This window comes from Coffea arabica, chromosome 10e (genome assembly GCF_036785885.1).
Source record: "Coffea arabica cultivar ET-39 chromosome 10e, Coffea Arabica ET-39 HiFi, whole genome shotgun sequence".
NCBI lineage: Eukaryota > Viridiplantae > Streptophyta > Magnoliopsida > Gentianales > Rubiaceae > Coffea > Coffea arabica.
The window spans coordinates 9,347,597-9,371,388 of NC_092328.1; the positions used below are offsets into that span (position 1 = coordinate 9,347,597).

General features: G+C 33.7%; 2 protein-coding genes and 1 long non-coding RNA gene across 4 annotated transcripts; all 3 read right to left on the reverse strand.

The window, feature by feature from the left end:
* Positions 1-1,442: 1,442 nt before the first annotated feature.
* On the reverse strand, positions 1,443-9,532 carry LOC113712995 (putative 12-oxophytodienoate reductase 11). Of its 2 annotated transcripts, XM_027236684.2 has the most exons (5): positions 9,322-9,532; positions 8,479-8,619; positions 8,244-8,374; positions 7,736-7,912; positions 1,443-2,162 (listed from the first exon to the last, which is right to left on the reverse strand). In XM_027236684.2, exons 1-5 carry the CDS (start codon positions 9,414-9,416, stop codon positions 1,570-1,572), a joined length of 1,137 nt encoding a protein of 378 aa, XP_027092485.1. In that variant the 5' UTR covers positions 9,417-9,532; the 3' UTR covers positions 1,443-1,569. The 2 variants fall into 2 exon arrangements, with proteins under 2 accessions (XP_027092485.1, XP_071924043.1); XM_072067942.1 differs by lacking the exon at positions 8,479-8,619.
* A 904-nt stretch (positions 9,533-10,436) lies between these two features.
* LOC113711922 (putative 12-oxophytodienoate reductase 11) lies at positions 10,437-14,188 on the reverse strand. The gene is made up of 5 exons (XM_027235162.2): positions 13,874-14,188; positions 12,480-12,620; positions 12,224-12,354; positions 11,728-11,899; positions 10,437-11,178 (listed from the first exon to the last, which is right to left on the reverse strand). Exons 1-5 carry the CDS (start codon positions 13,975-13,977, stop codon positions 10,581-10,583), a joined length of 1,146 nt encoding a protein of 381 aa, XP_027090963.1. The 5' UTR covers positions 13,978-14,188; the 3' UTR covers positions 10,437-10,580.
* A 2,396-nt stretch (positions 14,189-16,584) lies between these two features.
* LOC140015036 (uncharacterized) lies at positions 16,585-18,852 on the reverse strand. Its single transcript, XR_011821798.1, has 4 exons — positions 18,792-18,852; positions 18,636-18,691; positions 18,044-18,106; positions 16,585-16,921 (listed from the first exon to the last, which is right to left on the reverse strand). It is a non-coding gene; the product is annotated as an uncharacterized lncRNA (long non-coding RNA).
* Positions 18,853-23,792: the final 4,940 nt, after the last annotated feature.

Consider the following 23,792-nt stretch of genomic DNA (forward strand, 5'->3'; position numbering starts at 1 on the left):
GATTCCACTCGTATGACCCTCTCATCACAAATGAAAATATTTTTACCAACTAAATTGCATTTCATTGTCAAATATTTAAATTGAAGATTGACTCAAATACTTTCCTTTCTAACAAGAAGAAAAACTGAAAACTCTACAATCTTGTGGTGTGTTTGGATAGGAGATTATTTCAAAAAAATTATTTAGAATAATACAGTAACACTTTTTATGATGTGATTTATGAGAGATAAAAATAATGATTAGGAATGTATTTATAATGCATGCAAGATAATATTTAAAAAAATTTTCCCCAAATTTATGTCTTGTTATATAAGACTATTATTTTTTAGGTGATACGCTTCTTGACTTTCTTGCATTTTGCTACACTTTTCCGTTGACGCCAAAGGGCAAAGGTCCGCCGGGCGGCATAAATTTATTAGTTATTGTCCTCTCTTTACGTCCATGTTCATGGCTCTAACAAGAAAAAGAGATCCCAGTACATTAAAAGCAACAAAAGGGTAATTTTCTATTAAGACCCTCATGTTCATTAGAAAATTTAAATTTGATCTTTCAGTTTTAGATCTTTATTTAAAATTTTTTTTTTTCTAATAGGGGAGAGATAAAATTTAAGAAACGGAAAGAGAGAAGGAAAATAAGATTTCTACCTCCTTATTTATGATGTTATGTCGCTTTTACTGCTCTTATTTGTATATTAGTAATTTTAACCTTTTTTGTATTGGTACTTGGTGATTTAGTTGTTTGAGGAAAACATAATTTCATAGCATAGAAGTCATAGAAATAAAAGTGCACAATATATCAATAGTGGGATATAAGGGGCTAAATTTGATTAAGTATACTTTACAAGGACTAAAATGGTAAATGAGAAATAAAAGAGACTAAATTATGTTATGATTAATGTTATTTCATAGACGTAAAAAGGAACAATATTAATTCAGTAGTCCCATTAAGAATTTGTTAAGGCTCAGGTCAATAGATTAGGAGGGATTTCTTTTTTGTTTTTTTTTGGGGACAAACCCAATGAGACCATTGGCCTAAGAAATTATTAAAGCTTAGGTTGACAAATTAGGAGGGATTTATTGGCCATTAGAATTTAGAGGGGACTAAAATCAGTTGGGAAACCAAGAATTGTTGGCATTTCATGGTGGTAAGGAGATTTGATTTCGCAACCAGCACCCGGAGGGGGACTTAAAGAGTCCCTCCTGGTGGTTGCTGGACCAATGGTCCGATTATCTAAACATTGTGGGCAGAGTCCCCTCTTTTGAGAGTGTTTTCTATTCTAATTTGTTTAAATAGTTTCAGTTACTTTTCAGGATGATTATTGTAAAAGCTGTTTAAGATTCCAATTCCAACAAGATCTAATCATTGCTTTGGCCGTTGAGACTCGTATAACTGAGAAAGAGAGACAGATAAATTCATAATGCAATCGACAAATAGTAGTATCAAGTTACAATTGTACCAAATGCTTAAATTAGCAGTCCCGCAGTACAAATTGCACCTAAAAAAGACCTTAACATGGTTTCAGTGGTCCTGCAATACAATGTTGTTGTCTTTTCGTACCCTTTCCAGATTTCATGCAATGGTTTCAAGAAATGGATAGTCAGTGTAGCCAACAACAGGATCAGGTATGTAGAAAGTGGCTCTGTTGTACTTGTTCAGAGGAGCATTTAACTCGAATCGTTTTGGCAAATCTGGATTGGCCAGGAACAAACGTCCATAAGCAACAAGATCAGCATTATCTTTGGCCACTGCTTCGCTGCCATCTTCCCTACCATAGCCACCAGCAACGATGAAAGTGCCTTTGAATGCATTCCTCATTGGCAGAAGAGTATCTGCACATTCGAATTTTTCCCCCACAGTTTTCATCCTTGGCTCCACCATGTGACAGTACAGAATTCCATATTTATTCAACGCTTCAGCCATGTAGAGACCTAGTGCTGCTGGATTTGAGTCTCCTGATTCCATGTAATCTGCAAACGGGGAGAGCCTGAGGCCAACTCTATCAGCTCCTATCGCATTGGAGACAGCTTCAACGATTTCCAGAGCAAATCTGCAACGGTTCTCCAATGAGCCTCCGTATTCATCTGTTCTGTCATTGATTTGGTCTTTCAGAAACTGTTCTACAATATAACCATGAGCTCCATGGATCTCTACCCCATCAAAACCTGCAAATACGAACAGACTGCATCAGCATTCACTTATCTTCTGCTCGTTCTCCCTCCTATATCGTGTCTCTCGCATGTTTAACTGTAGTCTGCTTCTACATTAAAGATCTATAAAGATATGACCTGAATTTCCATGGCCGAGAAGTTGACTTCAAAATTTCCTAGGCACGACTTCAACATGTACTCCTAGTCAATGACCTTAGACATGCAAAATATTTTAGAACAAGAAATGCAAGCTAGGTCACCCCAACAGCAGTTTGAGATGGAAGTTTCAAGTAAGTACTATTTCAAATCTAGGAAAACAAAAGGGTTGTAATAAGAAAACAAGTAAATCAAAAACAAGAGAATTGATGATGAAGTTCTAGGAAAATTGCAAAGATACAAAATGAGGGGAATCTGATAACACTAAGTGAATTCAAGGCGTGTAATCACTTTTCTTGAAGTTTGATTGCCCCCACTATCTTGCTAATCAGGTATTGGGTAAAAACTCTAGAATACAATGAATTCGAGAAGACAACCAAATAACAAGTTCTTGGATTGTCTTGACAAGAATTAGAATGCTGAAAAATCAGTTAGTTTTTTTCTTTTATTGAAGCAGTTATTTATTTTGCTATAACACCCAGAAAAATGTTCATGTTAATAGGCATGAATTGACAGTGCCACCTTTCAGAAAATTCACATGAAAAGGTGCCAAACAAATTTGCAGAAAATTCACAGGCAATCTTTTAGAAAATTCACATGAAAAGGTGCCAAATGAATTTGCAGAAAATGACCATTACAGGGATCCAAATTCGCATCTTAATCGATTGCACACTTCAACTTTTTTCATTCGCATCTTCAACTAAGCGGGGGAATGTTGCAAATAGTTTGTAATATAATTCCAAAACTAACATCGAAGAGGTCATACATAAAATGAAGGTAATTTTCATTTCAACTTTCTTCATAATGTTCATATATCACATATCTAAGTTAAGTCAATGGTCACTAGGTTGCTTAAACCAAGACTCAACAAAGAAAGAAATATTACACATATGGACTTTCAAAGCATTCATAAATTCACACTTAGTTTTGGCACTATACAGACCATGTGCTCATCTTAATTGATGATCATATACAAAGATTATCCCAAACTTTGTTAGAAGCGGAATCAGTTCTATCATCATATAGGTAAACTATATTTCTAACTTTAATACATAAAGCACTAAGAAACATGTTTATTAAGAGAAGCTTCACATCCTACTCACTTGAGAGTAACAATTGGTACTATTCCTTGGAATAATCTACACCTAAATTGTAGGCTAATTCCTTAGATTATAGATGAGAAAAAGAAAAATCGGACAATTGTAGATTTGACAAGGGGGTTTTGCAAAACTATAGCTATCGTGCTGAATCAGCACGGCAGGAAGAAGTAATATATATATATATATATATAAAGTTAGATGCTGCTAAAAAAAAAAAGCCTGCAAATCTTGTCCCTCCCGGGCTAACTTGGCCTGGCAAGGGTGATCCTTAAAATAAAGGCAACCTAAAGCCTTTTTTATATATAAAACTGCCTCCTGCTGGGCTGTGTTTTGAAACTCGGACCGGATCGGCCGATTCAACCGGTTGAATCGGAAATCGGGTAGGCATCTGGTCAGAGTTGCTTTAAAAAACCAGGAAACAAACACTCGGTCAAAATTCGGGTTTGACCGAACCGCTTCAACTGGAATCTGAGGTCTAAAGAAGAGATGGTATGGGGACCACTTAAAAACTAAAGCCACGGGACGATGGGACATGTGCTGTACATAATTGCTGCCAAGAATTAACATCTCTGTCTTGTGTGCCGTTTCTGACCTTTGACCGTTGTTGTATTCGGAGCTTTTTTAATTTTTCCTTTTTTACGTGTTTTACCCTTTTTGTTTTCCTTTTTTTATTCTTTTTTTAATTACTCTCAAATCTCTTCACATAACCTACCATAAATCTCTCTCAAACAACTCCAATGGAAGATCTAAGTTCAAAAAGGGATAAAACATTAAAAAAAGAAAATAAAATTTCACCTAGAAATATTTTATTAATTTTATGATTTGACCCTTAGAGTACTAGAAAACTATTATTACACCTAAAAAGATTTTAAAACTTATAGCTATAGCCCTAAATTCTTGTATTACTTGTCAAATAAGCCCTCCAATTTGGTTCTAAACCTGTTGAATATGCACTAAATTATAAATTGTATAAATTGCTACTTAATTATACTACCTTATTTGTATTATCTTGTAAAGTATCTTAGAAATATCAAATATATATTGAACATGCATTTCTTAGTATTAATATATTTTTATAAAATTTACAAAATATATTAATTTTTAAAATTAAATATATTTATGACGTCATCCGGTTCTTGAGCGGGTTTGACCTCGGTCGAATCCATTGACACCTGACCCCTGACCTCGACCGAGTCGATGGCCGGTCCGAGTTTCAAAACATAGCCGCTGGGCTGAGTAAGCCCGGTAGGGGGTGATTGTTTTATAAAAAAAGTGTTAATTATACTTTGCCCCTTCAACTTGGATCTTTGTAACACTTTGTCTCCTTATACTCCAAACATAGACACTTTATCTCTTGTGGTCAACTCTTTGATGGAGTTAAGATGAAATAATATTTTTTATGACCAAAATATCCCCGATTAATTCTTAAACACATATAATAATTGTAACATAATAAATAGCTATTTCTTTAATATTTGCTAAATGTATTTAAATACAATTACATTATGCATTTTGATCTTTTTATTTAAAAGAAGTATTGCTACGAAATTGAGATAAACTCATTGAGTTGCTTAGACTTTTTTTTATGAATTATTTAATTCATTTTATTGCTAAAAGATCAAAATGTATAGTGTAAAAAATATTATTTCATCTTAACCCATCAAAAAGTTGATTACAAGAGATATAGTGTATATGTTTGGAGTTTAGGGGGACAAAGTGTTACAAAATCCAAGTAGAAGAGAGCAAAGTATAATTAACCTTTTTTTTTATAAAACAATCACCCCCTGCCGGGCTCGCTCAGCCCAATAGGAGTCAACTTTCTATATATATAAAACCTTTAGGTTGTCATTTTTTTTTAAGGATCACCCTTGCCGGGCCAAGTCAGCCCGGCAGGGGACAAGATTTGCAGGCTTTTTTTTTTTTTTACAGCATCTAACTTTATAAAAAAAAATTGCTTCTTCCTGCCGTGCTAACAGCTATAGTTTTGCAAAACCCCCTTGTCAGACCTACAATTGTCCGATTTTCCTTTTTTTTTCATCTATAATCTAAGGATTAGCCTAAATTGTACGGCTCACTACCACTTAAAACAATTTGTTTTTACCCTTTAAACCTTTCAAACTAGAGGTAGTACTAGAAGAAGGTTGGGTTACCATTGCTAAGTGATTTTAGTCTAAAAGTTTTAATCTCATTCCAGATATTGTCATATTTACCAACTCTCTTACTAAAGGATTGGTCAACGAATGCACTAAGTTTTTGTGTGTCCTTACAAACACAATACTAACAACATCGTTTGCAAGCATTTCTTTAATAAATGCATATCTCAAGCTTATATGTCTAGACTTGCCATTGTAAACCTTGTTCAACACTCTAGACACAGTAGATTCACTATCACAAAAGATATTATTAGAGGCATTGGTTTAGGCCAAAAATCAATTTCAAGTAAAAGATCCCTTAGCCACCCAACCTCTTTACAAGTTGAAGATAACGTAATAAGTTCAGCTTTCATGGTTGCATGAGTTAACACTATTTGGTTCTTTGAAACCCATGAGATAGCTCTGCCACCAAGTAAGAATATCCAACCACTTGTAGGTTTTTGATCACTAATGCTAGTAATCCAACTAGCATCTAAAAATCCCTCAAGAACACTAGGAAAACTATTATAAAAGAGTCCAATATTCTTGATTTTTTTAAAGATAACCAAGTTCTCTACCAATGGCTTTTCAATGATCTATTCCTGAATTTTTAGTGTATCTAACAAGTCTACAAACTAATTATGAAATATATGCTCTAATGCAACTCATTGCATACATAAGACTACCAATTACACTGACATATTCCAGCTGAGCAATTTGTTTACCGGTATTTTCATATAATTTAAAGTTAGGATCAAAGGGAGTCTCAATTTCCTTCACATTTAGGTGCTGATATTTCTTTAATATCTTTTCCACATAATGTGATTGTGATAAGGCAAAACTCGGACTATGTCTCTTAACTTTAATTTCTAAGATAGTATCTATTTCATCAAGATTTTTCATCTTGAATTTAGAAGATAAATATTTCTCTTTCATCTTGAACTTAGAAGATAAATATTTCTTAGTCTCTACTACACCTTTATTCATAGTACTAACATTGAGCATATTATCCACATAAAGACAAATGATCACACCATACTCACTATTAAATTTATTATAAATGCACTAATCAGCATTATTGTACCTAAATCAAATAGAGAGTAAAATAGATTCAAATTTCTCATATCATTGTTTCGGAGCTTGTTTTAAGTCATACAAAGATTTGACTAATTTACACACTTTATATTCATTACCCAACAACATAAAGCCATCCGGTTGTTCCATATACACCTCCTAATGTAAGTCACCATTTAAAAAAGATATTTTAACATCCATTTGATGTACATAAGGCTAAATACAGAACCTAAACCTAGAAGCACCCGAACAGAAGTAATTCTAGCTACAAGTGCATATGCATCAAAATAGTCTATTCCTTTTACCTATAACCTTTAACTACTAACCTAACTTTGTTTGATGAAAGGGTTGTAATAAGACAACAAGGAAGTCAAAAACAAAAGAATTGATGATGAAGTTCTAGAAAAAATTGCAAAGATACAAAATGAAGGGAATTTGATAACACTAAGGGAATTCAAGACGTGTAATCACTTTTATTGAAATTTGATTGTCCCCACTATCTTGCTAATCAGGTATTGGGCAAAAACTTTATGATACAATGAATTTGAGAAGACAACCAAATAACAAGTTCTTGGATTATCTTGACAAGAATTAGAATGCTGAAAAATTAGTTAGTATTTTTCTTCTATTAAAGCAGTTATTTATTTTGCTATAACACCCAGAAAAATGTTCATGTTAATAGGCATGAATTGATGGTGCAACCTTTCAGAAAATTCTAATGAAAAAGTGCCAAACGAATTTTCAGAAAATTCACGGGCAATCTCTCAGAAAATTCACATAAAAAGGTGCCAAATGAATTTGCAGAAAATGACCGTTACAGGGATCCAAATTTCGATCTTCATCGATTGCACACTTCAGCTCTTTTCATTCTGAGTTGTATTACAAACTATTTCCAACATCAAATGCATTTCTTATGTAATATCCTGAAGATTTAATGATTATTCTATTTAAATTTTTGTCATTTTCATTTTCTTTTACTCTTCTAGCTCCCTTTCAATAATTTTACTATTCATAGTAAACAAACGATAAGGAGATCGAAAGTTTTTTAACCTGAGCTCAGTCTTTCTCTACAAAAAAGAAAAATGAAAAAAATTTTCAGTTCAGTTCGTTTTTTGTATAGCCATACCAGCTTCAATAGCATTAATTGCAGCGACTCTGAATTCATTGACAATCTCAGGAATTTCTTCTGTTCTTAGGCGTCGTGGAGGTGGATACTTATAATCATCTACGCCGTTCTTTTGAACTTTGAAAGTTAATTGCTTGTCTGTTGATGAGATTGGAGATTGTCCATTGGGCTGATAACCTGGAATAGGAAAAAAAAAAAAAAAGCATGAAACAGATAAACCAATCTTCGCCTCCCAAGCTGCACAAGTAAGAAACAAAAAATCTCAATTTTATACAACACTGCACAACCGAGGAAAAAGAATTATGAATTGCCTCCAAGACACCTCAGAGTTCTATACATGCTTGATTCCAATCGATATTTGAAGGTGCAATGCACCATCCACAGAGGTCTTGTCATGTGAGTCTTCTTTAAGATTTGTAGTCCATTTATGTGCTGGGCATCGGTCCAAGAAGAACACGGCATATAGAGGACAAAAAGTTACGAAAATTGTAACAAGATAAGAACTCACTGTAATTTGAAATCCTTCCTGCATGCCAAATCTGGCAAAAGAAGATACCACCTTTGGCATGTACTGCATCTACAATGGGTTTCCAGGCCTCAACTTGCTCCTTTGTCCAAATGCCTGGTGTAGCTGGATATCTTTTTGGTTGTAAGGGAACACTAAGTTCAGAAATTGCGCAATAACCAAAAGAAGAATATCATTGAGCGATCAAGAGTTCAAATAAGAATGCTACTGTAATTACCCACGGCCTGTTTCAGAAACTACGGTGGCTTCTGCTATGAGCAGACCTCCTTTAGTAGCTCTCTGGGAGTAGTATAAAATAGCGTGTGGCTGCGGAATATTGTCGTAAGATCTCATCCTTGTCAGAGGTGCCAAAACAATTCTGAATGGATTTACATAACCAAAATTGGTGAAAACATTAGCCTTCAAACTTTTTCTGGCATGGATCAAGCCTTGACCTTGAGTGTGACAATCAAACTTTGGGAGTTGAAAGCAACTTCCAAACAGTGAAATGCAATGTAAAAATTTGAATGTTGAAACTTGAAGCATGAGGTAAAAGTAGAAATGGGAGGAGTTGCAATCAATTTTTCATTGCTCCTCTGAGTAATTTTCAATTCTGTTTCGATCAAGCTAAGATAAATCCTTTCCATTGTCTTCTGAAAACTTTTGTTTGCATTTTCAACTATGAAGATTGAAGGCCATAGAAAAAATTGTCTTGTTCTTCCAGATTTTGTTGTTACGGTAAGGTCTTGGATCCATATAGACCACAAATATCTCTGTCATGGCACAAATATAGTTGAAGAACGTAAGCCATTTATGAAATCAATGAACAGAATTAAGTTATAATGAGGCTACTCTCTAATCTCCAATCACGAGCAATTACAACAGTTGATGCATCAAAGAGCTAATTTCCCAACTGGGATTTTCCCTCAAAAATCTTCATTTTCATCAAAAACCAGAAATTTTCAAGAGTCAATAAAAGAACATCACATTCTTGATTCTTCATAAGAGAATGAAATCTACATAAATCTTGAAAACAAAACGGAAAAACAAGAATCAAATAGATAAGTAGACAGACATATACCTATGACAGAGCTGAAAATTTCCCAATTTATATGGAGTCAGTAAAGGAATTGGTTGCTGCTGCTGTTCTGCTCCATCATCTATCTCAATTTCCATGCCTTGCTACTTGTCTCTCCACTCCTCTTCTTAGTCTTAATTTGCAGTATGCGAGCAACTAATGTGTAAATATTTATAGAGCTGGATCCAGATGCTTTGGCATTTTGCTGATATTAGCCAGCCAGTACACACCTAGGGGCTGATCATAGCCAAACTTTTACTACTAATTTTTATACGTATATATCTGACAAACTTGGTTATTATTGTTAATTAGGGAATCGGGATCAAATAATAAGAAATGTTAGCCGGTGTATTTAATTAACAAGTGGTTCTAAACATATTAGAGAAACAAGGTTGGTGATCAATTTTCAACGGTATCTACGTTCTGTGGGTGAGAGACAAGGCCCGAAAAATTCTCATCAAAAAGGGGAAAAAAGAGGTTTAAAAGTGCTTGATCGACAACTGTTTTTTTTCCGGGTTCTTAATCATATGCATTGGTCATATTTTAAGAATATCTATTGACTAAGTTCCTGATGATGATGACTTCCACTTTCATTTGATAGAGATGTAAACTTGTTCTTATACTATTGTCTTCCCTAGTTTGTGCAACGGCTGATGGCCAGCCGTAAAGGTGGCATCTGTAGCACCGAGAACACTTTGTATAGCAAGAGCAGAGGTGCAGAGCATAAGGGGGACGGAGCAGGCTGGAAAATGGCCTACAGCCCAGATTTGACAGCAAATTTTCTCGTGAAACAGAAAATTATTCAAGTTTATGCATGGCTGCTCTATGCATAGCTGCAGGCTGACCATGCATTACACAATTCTCGTGATCCAAGTTTTATTGTAGTACTAAGTACTTTACACATATGTACCCAAGGAACTGAAAATTTGAAAACTGTAGTCTAATGAATTACTTTATTGAAACTAGTTACCATACGTTTAGGTGTAGTGGCAGGAGTTTTCTCAATTTGCAAATTCGGAAGTTATCTTTTAGGATGCAACATGAACTTCCAATTTGTGTAATATTTGGAAGCCGTGTCTATAGTTTGAGTTGAAAATAAAAAACCAAACAGACCCCAATCACAGGAAAAAGTCATCATCCAAGCTTTTCTTGAAGAAATTCTGTATATGATTTTCAGTTGTATATCTGCAGTAGAATCTGTAACCAAAAAGCCGTATGCTTTAAAATTCTGACCCAGCAATACAATGAATATTCTTTTAGAATTACGCTGTGGTTTCAAGAAATGGATAGTCAGTGTAGCCAACAACAGGATCAGGTAAGTAGAAAGTGGATCTGTTGTACTTGTTCAGAGGAGCATTTAACTCGAATCGCTTTGGCAAATCTGGATTGGCCAAGAACAATCGTCCATAAGCAACAAGATCAGCACGACTTTCAGCGACTGCTTGAATGCCATCTTTCCTATCATAACCACCAGCAACCATGAAAGTACCTTTGAATGCCTTTCTCATGGGCAAAAGACTATCGGGAGTTTCAGATTTTTCCCCAACAGTTTTCATCCTTGGCTCGACCATGTGACAGTATGCAAGTCCATATTTATTCAAAGCTGCAGCCATGTAAAGACCAAGAGCATTTGGATTTGAATCTCCTGCTTGGGAGTAGCTTGCAAATGGGGAGAGCCTGATGCCAACTCTATCAGCTCCTATTGCATTTGAGACAGCTTCAATGATTTCCAGAGCAAATCTGCAACGATTCTCCAGAGAGCCTCCATATTCATCTGGTCGGTCGTTGACTTGGTCTTTCAAAAACTGTTCTATTAAATAGCCATGAGCTCCATGGATCTCAACACCATCAAATCCTGCAAAATTTAACAGGCTATATTAGCCAACGAACCATAGCGTGCTTTCCCCCAAATTTCCTTTGCTTCATAATTTGTGGAATACATAAAGTTAGAGAAAGATGTGATTGAGCTTCCTTTTCAGGATATAGTTCTCATATTCTCCATTGTCCAAAGTAACGTCAGAATAGACATTATATTTCTACTATTTAAAAAAGTGTATTTTTTATTCATAAAGTAGCAAGGCAGCACAGTTTTATAGGTAACCGATTTAGAACCTGAAGAATAGTTCCGCCCTCCAGGGCAAGCAATTCAAGCAAGCTCACTTGATCATTGTGCTCTAAGCTAGAAGGCAAATTTTTTAAATAAGTTGCAGCATCACAAGGTTTGTAGATATTTTGATCTTTTTGTGGAATAGTTAAGCTGCTTAATTAGACAATTCCTTCTTTTTTGACTCTATTTACTGCCTGTAAACCATCACAAACGAAGTATACAACTCTGTTACCAGATTTACCATTCCCCTTCAAAAAGCTACATCCAAACGTTACAGATTCAAATATATATTAATCATAACATTTATTGCATTTATTGCAGCAAGCTTAAAGTCATTAACAATCTCAGGAATTTCTTCAGTCCTCAACCGGCGTGGTGGTGCAAATTCCGCAACATCAACACCATTCGCTCGAAGTTGAGGAGTTAATGGCTTGTCAGTAGATGAGATCGGAGCTTGTCTGTTGGGCTGATAACCTGTGAATGACAGTCAGATAAAGCAGATCTTAGAGGAAATACGAGGTTTTATGACTCCATAACCAATAATATGGACCATTAATAGGTCGAGACACGGCATAACAAGAAATTATATATTCTGGATTGCCTACAAGTCCAATCATTACTTCATAAAAGCTTAGTCCCAACAGAAAATCGAAACTGTAATACATCATGTGGAGTGATCTGGTCTTGTCAAGTGAATATTAAATAACAATTCATTTCTGATCTTTGAATGAATTCCACTATACATTTGACATCCAACAAGGCAGAAAATTAGGGAAAGGTAGTGACAGAAGGACTTACTATAATTTGAAACCCTTCCAACATGCCAAATTTGGCAAAAGAAGATACCACCTTTGGCGTGAACAGCATCTACGATGGGTTTCCAGGCCTCAACTTGTTCCTTTGTCCATATACCAGGTGTATCTGGATACCTACAATTGGGAGAAACATAAAACTCTTGTATAGACAGGCAAAACAATACACATACTGCCAAATGTGTAGGCATTCGTGGAATCTATGAATCAGTAAGATAGAAAGAAATACTAAAACCAATTACCCTTGAGCTGTGTCAGAAACTCCTGTAGCTTCTGCTATGAGAAGACCACCTTTGGTGGTTCTCTGAGAGTAATACAAAATGGCATGTGGCTGTGGTACATTTCCATAGGATCTTTGCCTTGTCAGAGGTGCCAAAACAATTCTGTAGGAAATCAGAAAAGAAATGGTGAACAAATTAGTTTCCAATTTCTTTCTTTCAGTTGAATTGAAGTATCAGGAGCACCGGATTCTAAATAATCCAATCCCAGCAACAAGAAAAAGATAGATGTGATTATGACATTCCAATTTAGCTAATTAAAAACTTGAAATGCTTCGTGATATTTGCCTAATTCATTGCAATACTAGATTCTTTTGCGACCCCAAAAAAAAAAAAGAAAAAGAATGGAGAAAAATGTTTTAAAGGAGATAGATATACAATGTTCACAATCTCACAAAAATCGGCTTGGCAACCAATAAAAAGGTTGCTTTTGGTCCGTTGAACAAATATAGGATAGATCCGCATTTGCATAAGGGCAAGAAAGATCACTTTTATGAACTTCAAACCTCAACTTAGGGGGCACCCAGAAACAGAATCCTAATCTTTGAACCCTGTTTCAAGGAATTAAAGTGGAACCATATTCTCCACTTGAGATGCTCTGGCAAAACTTTTTACATGAATCACATAAATGTTTCAATAAAATCAAAGCTAATTGACTATCTGAAGTCTAATTGGCATCTAAAATCAGCACATATTGACCGCATAATGCAAAGAACAAATAAAATGCAACTATCCCTCTTTCTTTAGTTCTTCCTCCATTTTTTTTGGGGTTAAATATAAGACAAAGCTTCTTCTAGATTTTCAGTTCATAAACTCGGCCAAAGAAATCATAATATGTGAACACTAATTCATAGTCTCAGTCAATGTATCTAGACACATTTCAGTTGATTGATGTCCAGAGTTTCTTTCTCTTCAAAGATTTGACTTTTATAATACAAATCTTCAGGAAGAGACTAAACAGAATAGAAATAATCCAAGCCCAAGATAACTGAGAAGTGAGAATGCAACATATACTCTGATTATCCTTCAAAACAAGGCCATAAGAAATCCTTTCTTTCATTCTTTCCTTTCTTTGTCTTGAATTGGTTATACTTACAAAAATAATAAACATATTGTAACTAGTTCAGTAATGCACCAAGCAGAATCCCAACTGGAATTTCCCAAAAAAAAAAGACTTTTTCTTATAAACTCATAAAAAAAGAGAAAAACTCCAAAAAAAAAAAAAAAAGGAAATACAAAAACACACTATTCTCCATTACAGAATGCAATATCCTTTACAAAAAGACAAGGCCCAAAAAAATAAAAAGAAAAAAAATTTCTAGCTGGAAAATAAAGAAAAAAGGAAAAAGGAAGAGCACCTATGAGAAAGCTGGAAGTTGCCCATTTTGTATGGGGTGAGTAAAGGGATGATAGACTGAGGCTGCTGTTGCTCCTGTTCTCCATTCTCAGCCTTATTTGCCATTTCTGGTAGTTACTGAAAAAGAATGTAATTGATGATCAAAAAAGGTATCTCTTTCTGATGTCTTGAGTAGCTTGAAGTTGCACAGATGAGAAACTGAAATGCCTCATCAATGGATATTTATAGTGTTCAAATAGAATTCACAGAGACTCAGAATCTTCTTGGCAGCAAGCTAGCGACAACCAACCTGGGTAGGGTCCAAAGATCCTTTTTTTTTTTTGGGTTTAATGTTTGAACCATAATGGTCCCAAAATCTTTTGGTCTAATTTTTAGGCCGGTTTGGTTCTCACATGGTGATCTTTGACATAATCTATTTTTTCAAACCGTAGTTTGACGTAGTCACATCTTATGAAAAATTACAACACAATGTATATATGTCAAATCTTATTTCGATTCAGACTAACTATGTGGCAAATTCAATAGTTAGTTTTGATTAATTGAACACCATCAATTGGACAAATAAAGGCCTCACAACATCAAATAAAATTTGAAGTTTATCGTGTCAAAAAATTGTAGCACATTTTATGATATGATATATATGAGATAAAAAAGTGATTGAAAATTGTGTGTATGACACAAGCAAAATAAATTTTGAAATTTTTTTTGAAAATCTTGTAAACAAAACACACCTATTAATTTATTGGGCATTAGAAACTTCTGTTCACTTGAGAAACGTGATATGTTATTGTAAATTATTCAGATTTGCTAAATGATATATCCGTACTCATATTTAATAACAGAAAGATCTTTTTCTTTTTTGAGCATTGACATCTCATTTGTGCTTTTCGAATTCCTTTTTCAAAATTGCAGCGCTTAGAGAAAACAGTGCACCAAAAACCAAACCAAGGGAAAAAAACAAGAGAAAAAAAAAAAAGAAGTAATAAAATGACATGACGTCATCAGTGATTCCAAAAGTCTTAAAAGTGGTCCATTCTACTCGTATTCAGCTACACGCCCATCCCGCAAATTTGGAGTCAAACAAGCCTACTAAAGAGCGTAACATCTTACATCATCGAAAGACTGGCCATGTGTGAAGTTGGGCCGCCGCAGCAGCTTCCGTATTGGATTTGGGGCGGTTGTGATTGCTGAGGCTAACAGCGCGTTTGGATTGTATTTTTCAGAGGATTTTTTGAGAAATATTACTGTAACGCTTTTTCAAGATGTGATGTATATAAAATAAAAAATAATCAAAAAATATATAGAAAAAAATATTCATAATAGAGTTGCTTAGATTGTAAATATTTTACTTTTTTAGCCACATATATCATACAACAAAATTTCTCCAAGAGAAAAAGGAAAAAAAATTAAATTGCTTACCATACAAATTTACCTTATATTATATCTCTTTTTTTATTAGCCACATATATCATTCAACCAAGTTTCTCCCAGAGAGAAAAAAAAAAGAAAAATGCTCATCATACAAATTCACCTTTTATTATCTCTTTTACTTATAATTTGATTAGTTTTGAAACTTTATTTGTTTATCTTTCATCTCTTTGGCAAAAAAAAAAAAAACCTTACATCACTTTTGTCCAACCTATCGTCTCAAAAGTTGTCTTTGGTTTATAAGTATATTTGAGAAAGCCTTTGGTTTAGCAAAGATGGACAAAAAATCAAAAAGGGTATGATGCTTTAACGAAATGTGACGGCAGAACCAAACCCATGGTCAGAACCTAAACAGCAATGGCTCACACAGAAGCAAATTGTATCACACCCTTTGATAGGACGGTGTCCGGCAGCAAAAGAGGAAAATCATTTAACTCACAATCAATCAAATTTTGACTTCCCTTTCTCTTTCATAGTTCCTTATTATCACAATGGACATCTTCACACAGGCAGTCCAGGTTCATGCCATCCCTCAGGTCAAAACGACTTTTTGTAGGCTTTTGGTCAAAATCCACTCATTCGTAGGTGCCAGTTGCAGTAAATGATTGGTGGAACAAATAGTTTTACACATTAAACATATGCTACTTTATAACTGTAACCTAACTAGAAGCAACCACACTCTTGTCCCTTCAAAATATTTTTTGAAAGAAGACCCAATTATTTATAATAATACATAAGATCATTGAAGTAAACCCTTATTTCTTGTCAGCTGTAATACTTTTGTTTGAATAGGAGTTTATTTGGATGATTTATTTGAGATAATTACTGTAACACTTTTTGTGATGTGATGTATGTGAAATAAAAAGGTGATTGAAAAGATAAAAAAGTGATTGAAATTTGTGAAGCAAATTATTATTTTTTTTTCAAATCATCTCAATCCAAACACAAATAGTGATTCTAGATCCTGTTTTATTTGGATAAAAAGGAAGCAAAAAACATTGTGAATATAAAGTTGTTTCAATAACCACATAGTTGTTCCACGCTCCTAACCATCAAGTAGTTTTAGTAGTAATATATAATCCTATATATAGTGTAGTTCTATTTCAGCATAAATAAACATATAATTGGATTGTTTGAGCTCGTTAGCTAGATGCAAACATAATTGGTACATAGCATGATGCTGAAACATGCAGTATATCATGTCACCATGCTTTTACTACAGGGATTTTGCCTGTGTTGGATAAGGGCAAGACGGTTTCTTTTCTACAATATCTTATTGTTGCTCTATTAATTCAGCCTTAATAATTATTAGCTCATCTTGCATGCTTGTGTCTTCAAGGCAAGGCCTCCTTTTGTTTTAGCTGGTGATCGAGATAATTTGCTGTAGCAATGGAGGACTGAGCAACTAATTTGAGCACCATCTTTGCTGTTGAAGAATTGGTCCTTGTTACTTGATTGCTAGCATGATACAGCAGAGGCGTCAGCGTGGGCAACAACATTTTATGCAAGATCCTAATGCTTGATTGGATAGCCAAGGTAACTTGAGCTAGCTCGTTAGATGTACATGCTTTGACGATATTTATTCGGCATCTCTTTGGCCTTCACATTACAGATCAAAGTGCTGGACAGAAAAGATTAGTTTGAGCTTGCACAGCTTGACATTCTATATCTTTTTCAGAGTAAAATTTCACCTGATTATAGCTTTATATTCTAAACGTATAATTTAGTTTCTGGTGGGCATGTATAGTTGACAGAAGATGTAAATAGTGTGATATTTGGAAGTTAAGGGTGCCATTATAAAACATGAAATCATGATCACATGGTTCTATAAACTAAAACAGATTCTTGCACTTATAAATTGGTTATCTTAACTATTAAGCATCATTTTGAAAGGACTGCAAGCTCTGGGAACTACAAAGACTTAGGCTTACGCTGTAATTTTGGATCTCAATATCTGTCAAATAAAATTGAAAGCCAAATAAGGATTCATGAAACTGAACCTATGGTAATAAATCAATGTAAGGATATACTCACAAATAAAACTGCAAAGTAGAACAGACTTTTTGTATCAAACTAAGAAAAACAAAGTTTTACTTTGGATGTCAAAGATCTTTGTCTTGTCTCTCAGATTAGGAGTTTTTGTTTTTGTAAACTCAAACAATGCATTCATAGATGTTTGGATACTGTATGAGTTCGGAGGTGCTAGAAAAAAAACACTAATGGCACTCAAGCTTTGTCGAATTATGAAGATGTAGTACCTTAGCAACTATTTCCATTCCCACCTAAGAATAATTTCTCTCCTATAAATTGTTTCCTTCATGGTTTGAGTTACATCAAACTCAGCAAACATTACAGGAACTTTGCGACACACTTCTATATTAATTCACAGTGTTTGGATTGTAAATTATTTGAGATATTTTTACTGTAACATTTTTTTTGATACGATGTATGTGAGATAAAAAGATAATTGAAAAATGCCTTCTTCTTTCCCCCTCTTGAGCAAACTAAAACTAAAAGTCTAAACTAAAGACCAAATAGTCTGTGTAAAGTAAAAATAAAAGTATAAGCACGACATTCAGTTCCTAACATAGTATCTAAATAAAAATAATACATAAATGGTTTGTAACTTCCCAATGGAATGCAGAAAACCTCCCATTGAAAAGTTGACAAACAAAAGCAAAACTTTTAACATAATAAACAAAGTAAAATACCAACAGAGAGCACATCAAGTTTTATGACAAACCTTACGAAAGGAGAGCCAACTTGAAGGAGCAAAACACACAGAGGCTATAAATAAGATGCCAATCTTGTCCTCAAAAAAAAATTAAAGAGAGAAATATCAGACATACAGAGGATAAGGAGACCAAAAAATGAAAAAAAAAAAAAAAAAAGGAGCAAAGTCTATAGAATATGTAAAAGCTTAAGTCCATGATTTGCAGCATGCAATTGAAGTAAAAGAAGAAGTAAAAGGAAAAGAAGCACACCAGAGAAACAAATGGCAAGAACAACAGAGTAAAAGGTCAATTTTTTGTACGTTTCTCTTTTAAGCCCAAAAGAAACTAAGCAAGAAAACTAACATTATTCCATCTTGATCTAGTGAGATGATTAATGGTCAATTCAGGGCTACTATTAATTTCTGCTGGTCATTATGCGAACACACCAAAAAAAAGTGAGAAACATCGATACGTATTAGAGAGAGAGAGAGAGAGAGAGAGAGGGAGCCAAAACTCAAAATGGAATAATATGCAAAAAATACAAACTAAGCTAGAGGAAAACTTAAGTTGATGATTTTCACTAATAAAAAGAAAATATAGGGAAAAAAGAAAGAGCTATACCAGAGTGAAAAAAGGGTATGAGCTAATCCTATCTATCAATTTATCCATCACCAAACCTAAGATACAGAAAGACAACAATGTTAGTGTGATTAATTATGAAAAGAAACAACTAAGAAATAAGGGTTGAAAGTAATAGCGGTGAGAGAGAGAAATAACGTGAGGTAGGTTTTCTGTGCATCGTGTTGTGGCTTTGAGAGGAGAGTTATTTTTTTTTAGGACTAAATTTGACAAACCGAAGAAAACGAGGAGGAAAGAATACAACTTAAATAAAGGAAGTTGCCACTTGTCAAAAGAAGAGACAGCCACTTTTCAAGAAAAGAAGCTGCTACCGTGAAACCAATATCTTCTTATTTTACTTGAGGGATGAGGGATTGTTAACCAGCGCATCTTAATCCCTAATAATGTGATCCTACCCATAATCCATATTCTATAAATTTCACTTGCTAATTGGGTTTTAGTTTCTAGTTTCTAAAGAACTAACTAAGCATTAAGTAACAGCACAAACAAGAATGCAAAGTCACGAAAAGAAAGGACTGCAACATATTGTTTTACTGCTGAATCAGCTAGCTGCTACAATGAAATAAGAGGTCTACAATGTGATATTTCTGAACTTCCTTCCGCAGAAAGTTAAAATACATGATTTGTCATGCCCTTGGTCCACACGTGTCAGTCACATGACATTCACTTCATTCTCAAGTCCGGCTCAAAAATACAAAACAACATTAAACTAGAATAAAATTAAGAAAATGCTGAATAGAATAACTAAATATAGTGCGGTACAAATCTCAAATGGATGGTAGTCTACGAGTATCCAATAAATTTGTACATTTATTTTCCAGACGAAACAAAGTGAAAAATATTAAATAAAATTAATAGCCAAAAGCAGCTAGACTCTAATTTCTATCCACTTAGAGCTAATAAAAATCATCCTTAGGGTTTTCAACGTAAACCAATTCATACTCTTTAGAATTTACAAAAATGGAAAAAATAGGTTGAGCAATAGGTAGCGTTTACTCTTCTGTTGGACCATGCAACCATAGCTTACATATACATGCATATATATCAAATTATTTGCACACAATTCACATGCATAATTATTGAAAATATATTATTCGTAAAACAGTCAATAATAATGAGTGACACAGCAACTTGTAAACATCCTATACATAACCGTATATGAAAGCCATATAGTTATAAATCATTTCATATCAACTCATAACAAGTACATGCAATGACTGACTTATGAGTACTCAACTTAGAAATTAAACTCTTTTTAGGTGAGCGACCGATAGGTTTCATGACTACAGATTGGTCTTATTATATACATAGGTCAATCGGCTGGACTTTATACCGAACTACTATGACAGTTAATCGGCCAGGTGAGTGTTTTCTATTCTAATTTGTTTAAATAGTTTTAGTTATTTTTTAGGATGATTATTGTGAAAGCTGCTTAAGATTCCAATTCCAACAAGATCTAATCATTGCTTTGGCCAATGGGACTCACATTGTTGGATATTTTAATAAAAGAATGTTTATTTTGAAATCAAATATAATAAATTACAAATTCTTCAATGAATTTTTTGGCTACAAATTCATTCATTCAAAAGTGTAACTTATGTTTTTAAAGTGAGATTTATGGTTTGTGTAGACACAAAATTTTGTTGATAGATCATTTCATTTATTTATATTCATTTTTATTTATTTCCATTGTTATTTTTATTTTTATTTTTCTAAGAAAAATCATTCTATCTCATTTGACTTTATTTGATTGGTTTTGTAGGAAAAGCAAAAAGGGAAAGGAAGAAAAGAAAAAAAAAAAAGAAAGAGAAAAAACATTTTTCTAAAAAAAAAATATTTTTTCTGCTCCGCACGCACGTTATACCTTCTTCTCCCTCGCATTTTCGTACCAGAAACAAGGCAACAGTACAGAAAATTGCAGCTGGAATTTTGATTCGATTTTTCTTCCTTTTCTTTTTCCCCAAGATTACTAGTACAAAGGCCACTTCACCAACCAAATTCTTATCAAGAAAACTTCTTGAAAAAGCCAGCGAATCGCCAAAAAATAAGCATCAAAAGAGGGTTTTCATCTCAAACCTTGATGGGAGGGTTTTGGGGGGTTCCATCTCATTTAAATAGAAAAGACATGCAACCTTAAGAGGGGGGGTGAGGAAAAATAGCAGGAAAAGAAAGAGAAAAGAAAGAAAGGAAAATAGAGAAGGAAAAAGAGATTTCTGCAAAAAAAAATTTACAGAAAATAGTTGACCTTTGGGCCTCCTTTCGACCAAGATTTCTCTTTCAATATAGCTTTATTTGAGAAGATTTTAATTTCTCCACAATCTAGGGAGTGAGGAGATTAAGTTTCATTTAGAAATGTTTTGCAAACAACGACTGGAAAGCCCTCGAATCTGACCCTAAAGTTGCTAGTTCGGCTTCACTGGCGCATGTCCGAAACTTCAGCAAATCTGCCACATCTGCTCCTTTCACGTGTTTTCTCGTTCTGATTTGACCCAAAAAGCTTCATCGGGTATTTCCCAACTTCTCCTTGTTTGATTCGACTTTCATGGAAGAGATTTAAAGGTGTTCATGAGAGTTTGTGTTCAAAAAACTTTGATCCATATATTTTCTATGATTATGTAGTTTTTAGCCCTTGTTGGATATTTTTTTGGGTTCAAAATGACATGAACTTCGTGTATATGTAAAGATCCGCGCTTAAAGGCTTGAAAAATGGGTTCTGGCGAGTTCCGGCCACTTTGGCCGGAATTTTTCCAGTTTCTGATGGTTGACTCACCGGAAAATTCAAACTCGCTAGAAGCTCTTCATTCCTTTTCTTTCCATTTTACTCCGATTTTTCCTTATTTTGTTTTATATGGTTTGATCTATCTTGGGCCAAAAAGGGCTAATAACATTTTTTTCTGGGTCGAAAATTTGGGTCGAGACTTGGGTTTTTGTTTGGGTTTACACCTGGGCCTCGGAATTCAAGCCCAACCCTTGTCATCAGACCTATTTTAATAAAATTAGTGAGCTATTTTATTATTCTTTCAGTTTTTTTCTTTGGGCCGAAGAGGATTCCCAAGAAATAAGAAAATGGCCCAAAGGCCTTAGAAACCAGAAAAGAAATTTGCAATCTGGTCCTTTTTTTTGCATAATTTCACTGTGACGCTAAAAACTTTGGATTTCTTTCAATTAGTTTTCTAATTTAATTACATTTTGGTCCCTGAACTGTATCTTTTGTTCAATTTCATCTCCTAATGTTTTAGAAATTATAATTTGACTCCAAAAACTTTTCAATTTTTGTAATTGAGTCTCTGACAGCTTTGATTTCTTAAGTACAATTGTTTATCTCATTTAATTATTAATCATGTTTCATTTAGATGCACTTAATTGATGATTTTTTTAGGATTTTATGTTTATTCATATTTCTTTGAAATAATGGAGTAAATTTTGCAACATGTTTACATTTTCTTTTAAATTGTTAAATAAATTGGTGCCTTGACTATTGTGTTGGTTTTGAAGTATAAATAGGACAAATCCTACCTCATTTAACCACAATTTCAAGGGAGGCACATTCTGTTATTATTTTAAATTCTTTTATGTGTTCCTATGTATTTTTTATGTGTGATTGCATGTTTTGAATGCTTTTTCTTTCATTTACTCATTTTTATTCATTTTAAGTGTTTATTTATTTTATTTAATTTTTGATGATTATTTGGGAGGCATTTAAATGCCAAATTGTAATAGATAAGTACCTAAGAAATGTAATTAGTTAGATAAATATAATAGATATGTTTATTATTTCCAAAAATTTTCTTTCTAAATTGTAGTTAGGGTCCCCAATGTAATAGTTAGTTTTTATTTGCTTGTATGCTTGTGTGTTTATGTGTTTATTCGCTTTTTTTAGCATTTTACATCTAGATATTATGTCTATGTGTTATGTACTCTATGTGATTTATGTGTTTATTTACTTTAATTATGCTTTATATGATTTATTTATTTATAATAAATGCATGACGTCATCACACTAGTCCATGTTAGTTGCGGCATTTCTGCCCGATTTCTTACTAGTCTAACGCTAGTGAGAACTTGTAGAAATGAGTTAGTCTAATGATAGACCCTTTAGATCGTTTTCGCTCTAGATTCATCTATTGTGTGACATTTATTATATCTCATGCATTTTTTTCTACTTTTAGGTTATTTTCATTCGCATGATATTTTCCCTACTATTATTCCCTTACCCTCTATATATTTGAATCATATCATTTAGAATTACATCTCATCTTAGGAAATTAGAAATAAACTAATTCATTTGCTTGACCAGATTACAAGAGTTGCCCTCCAAATATGGGAAATGAATGAGTATGACTTCATAACCTTAACACGCTTCATCACCTCTATAAGAAAAAAAATTGAGTCACGAATTTTAGTTTCTCATACCCGTCATGTTACATTCCCCTCTTCTAGGTCACGTATATTTACTTATGATCACCTTTTTGAGTCTCATCTTTTACATTTTTTGTGATCTCTTTTAAGAATCATTTTTGGGTATCACAATTAATATGATTTACATCAATTAAATTTTGAAGAGACATTTCAGCACTCCTGATATCCTTTAAGTCTAGATTTACATTCATATAGAAACATCCAAATGTGATAAATTTTATAGGTTAGATTAGAAATTTTTTGACTAAATCTTACAACTAACTTTGGTTAGGTTGAAAGTGTGCCTTAGATTTGAGTCTATTAAATCTTTGTCTTCCCTTTTTTCAACCGTGACTCCCGAACTCTTTTCTCTTATGTTCAAAGATCTGGAGTCGTCTAAAAGGGGTTTTATTTATTTTTTATTTAAAAAAATATATTTTTTGGGTGATTTGGTACATCTAAATTCAATACCAAATGACGACTCCTATTTTTCTTAAAAACCCCTTTTTAGATTAAATTTTGGGCCCAAACCGTTGCATTTTCTATGTCCCATTTTAGGCCTTTTTTTTCTTTCTTTATTTTCTAAAAATCAAAAACTCATTTTTTTAAAACACCATTTTCTAACGCCATTTCTCTTTTATATTTATTTATTTTTCAAAAAATGGGGCACGACAGTTTGAATTGTGTAACCTATATAATGATTAGATTTATGAATTCATTTAGTGAATTTTTACCATTATA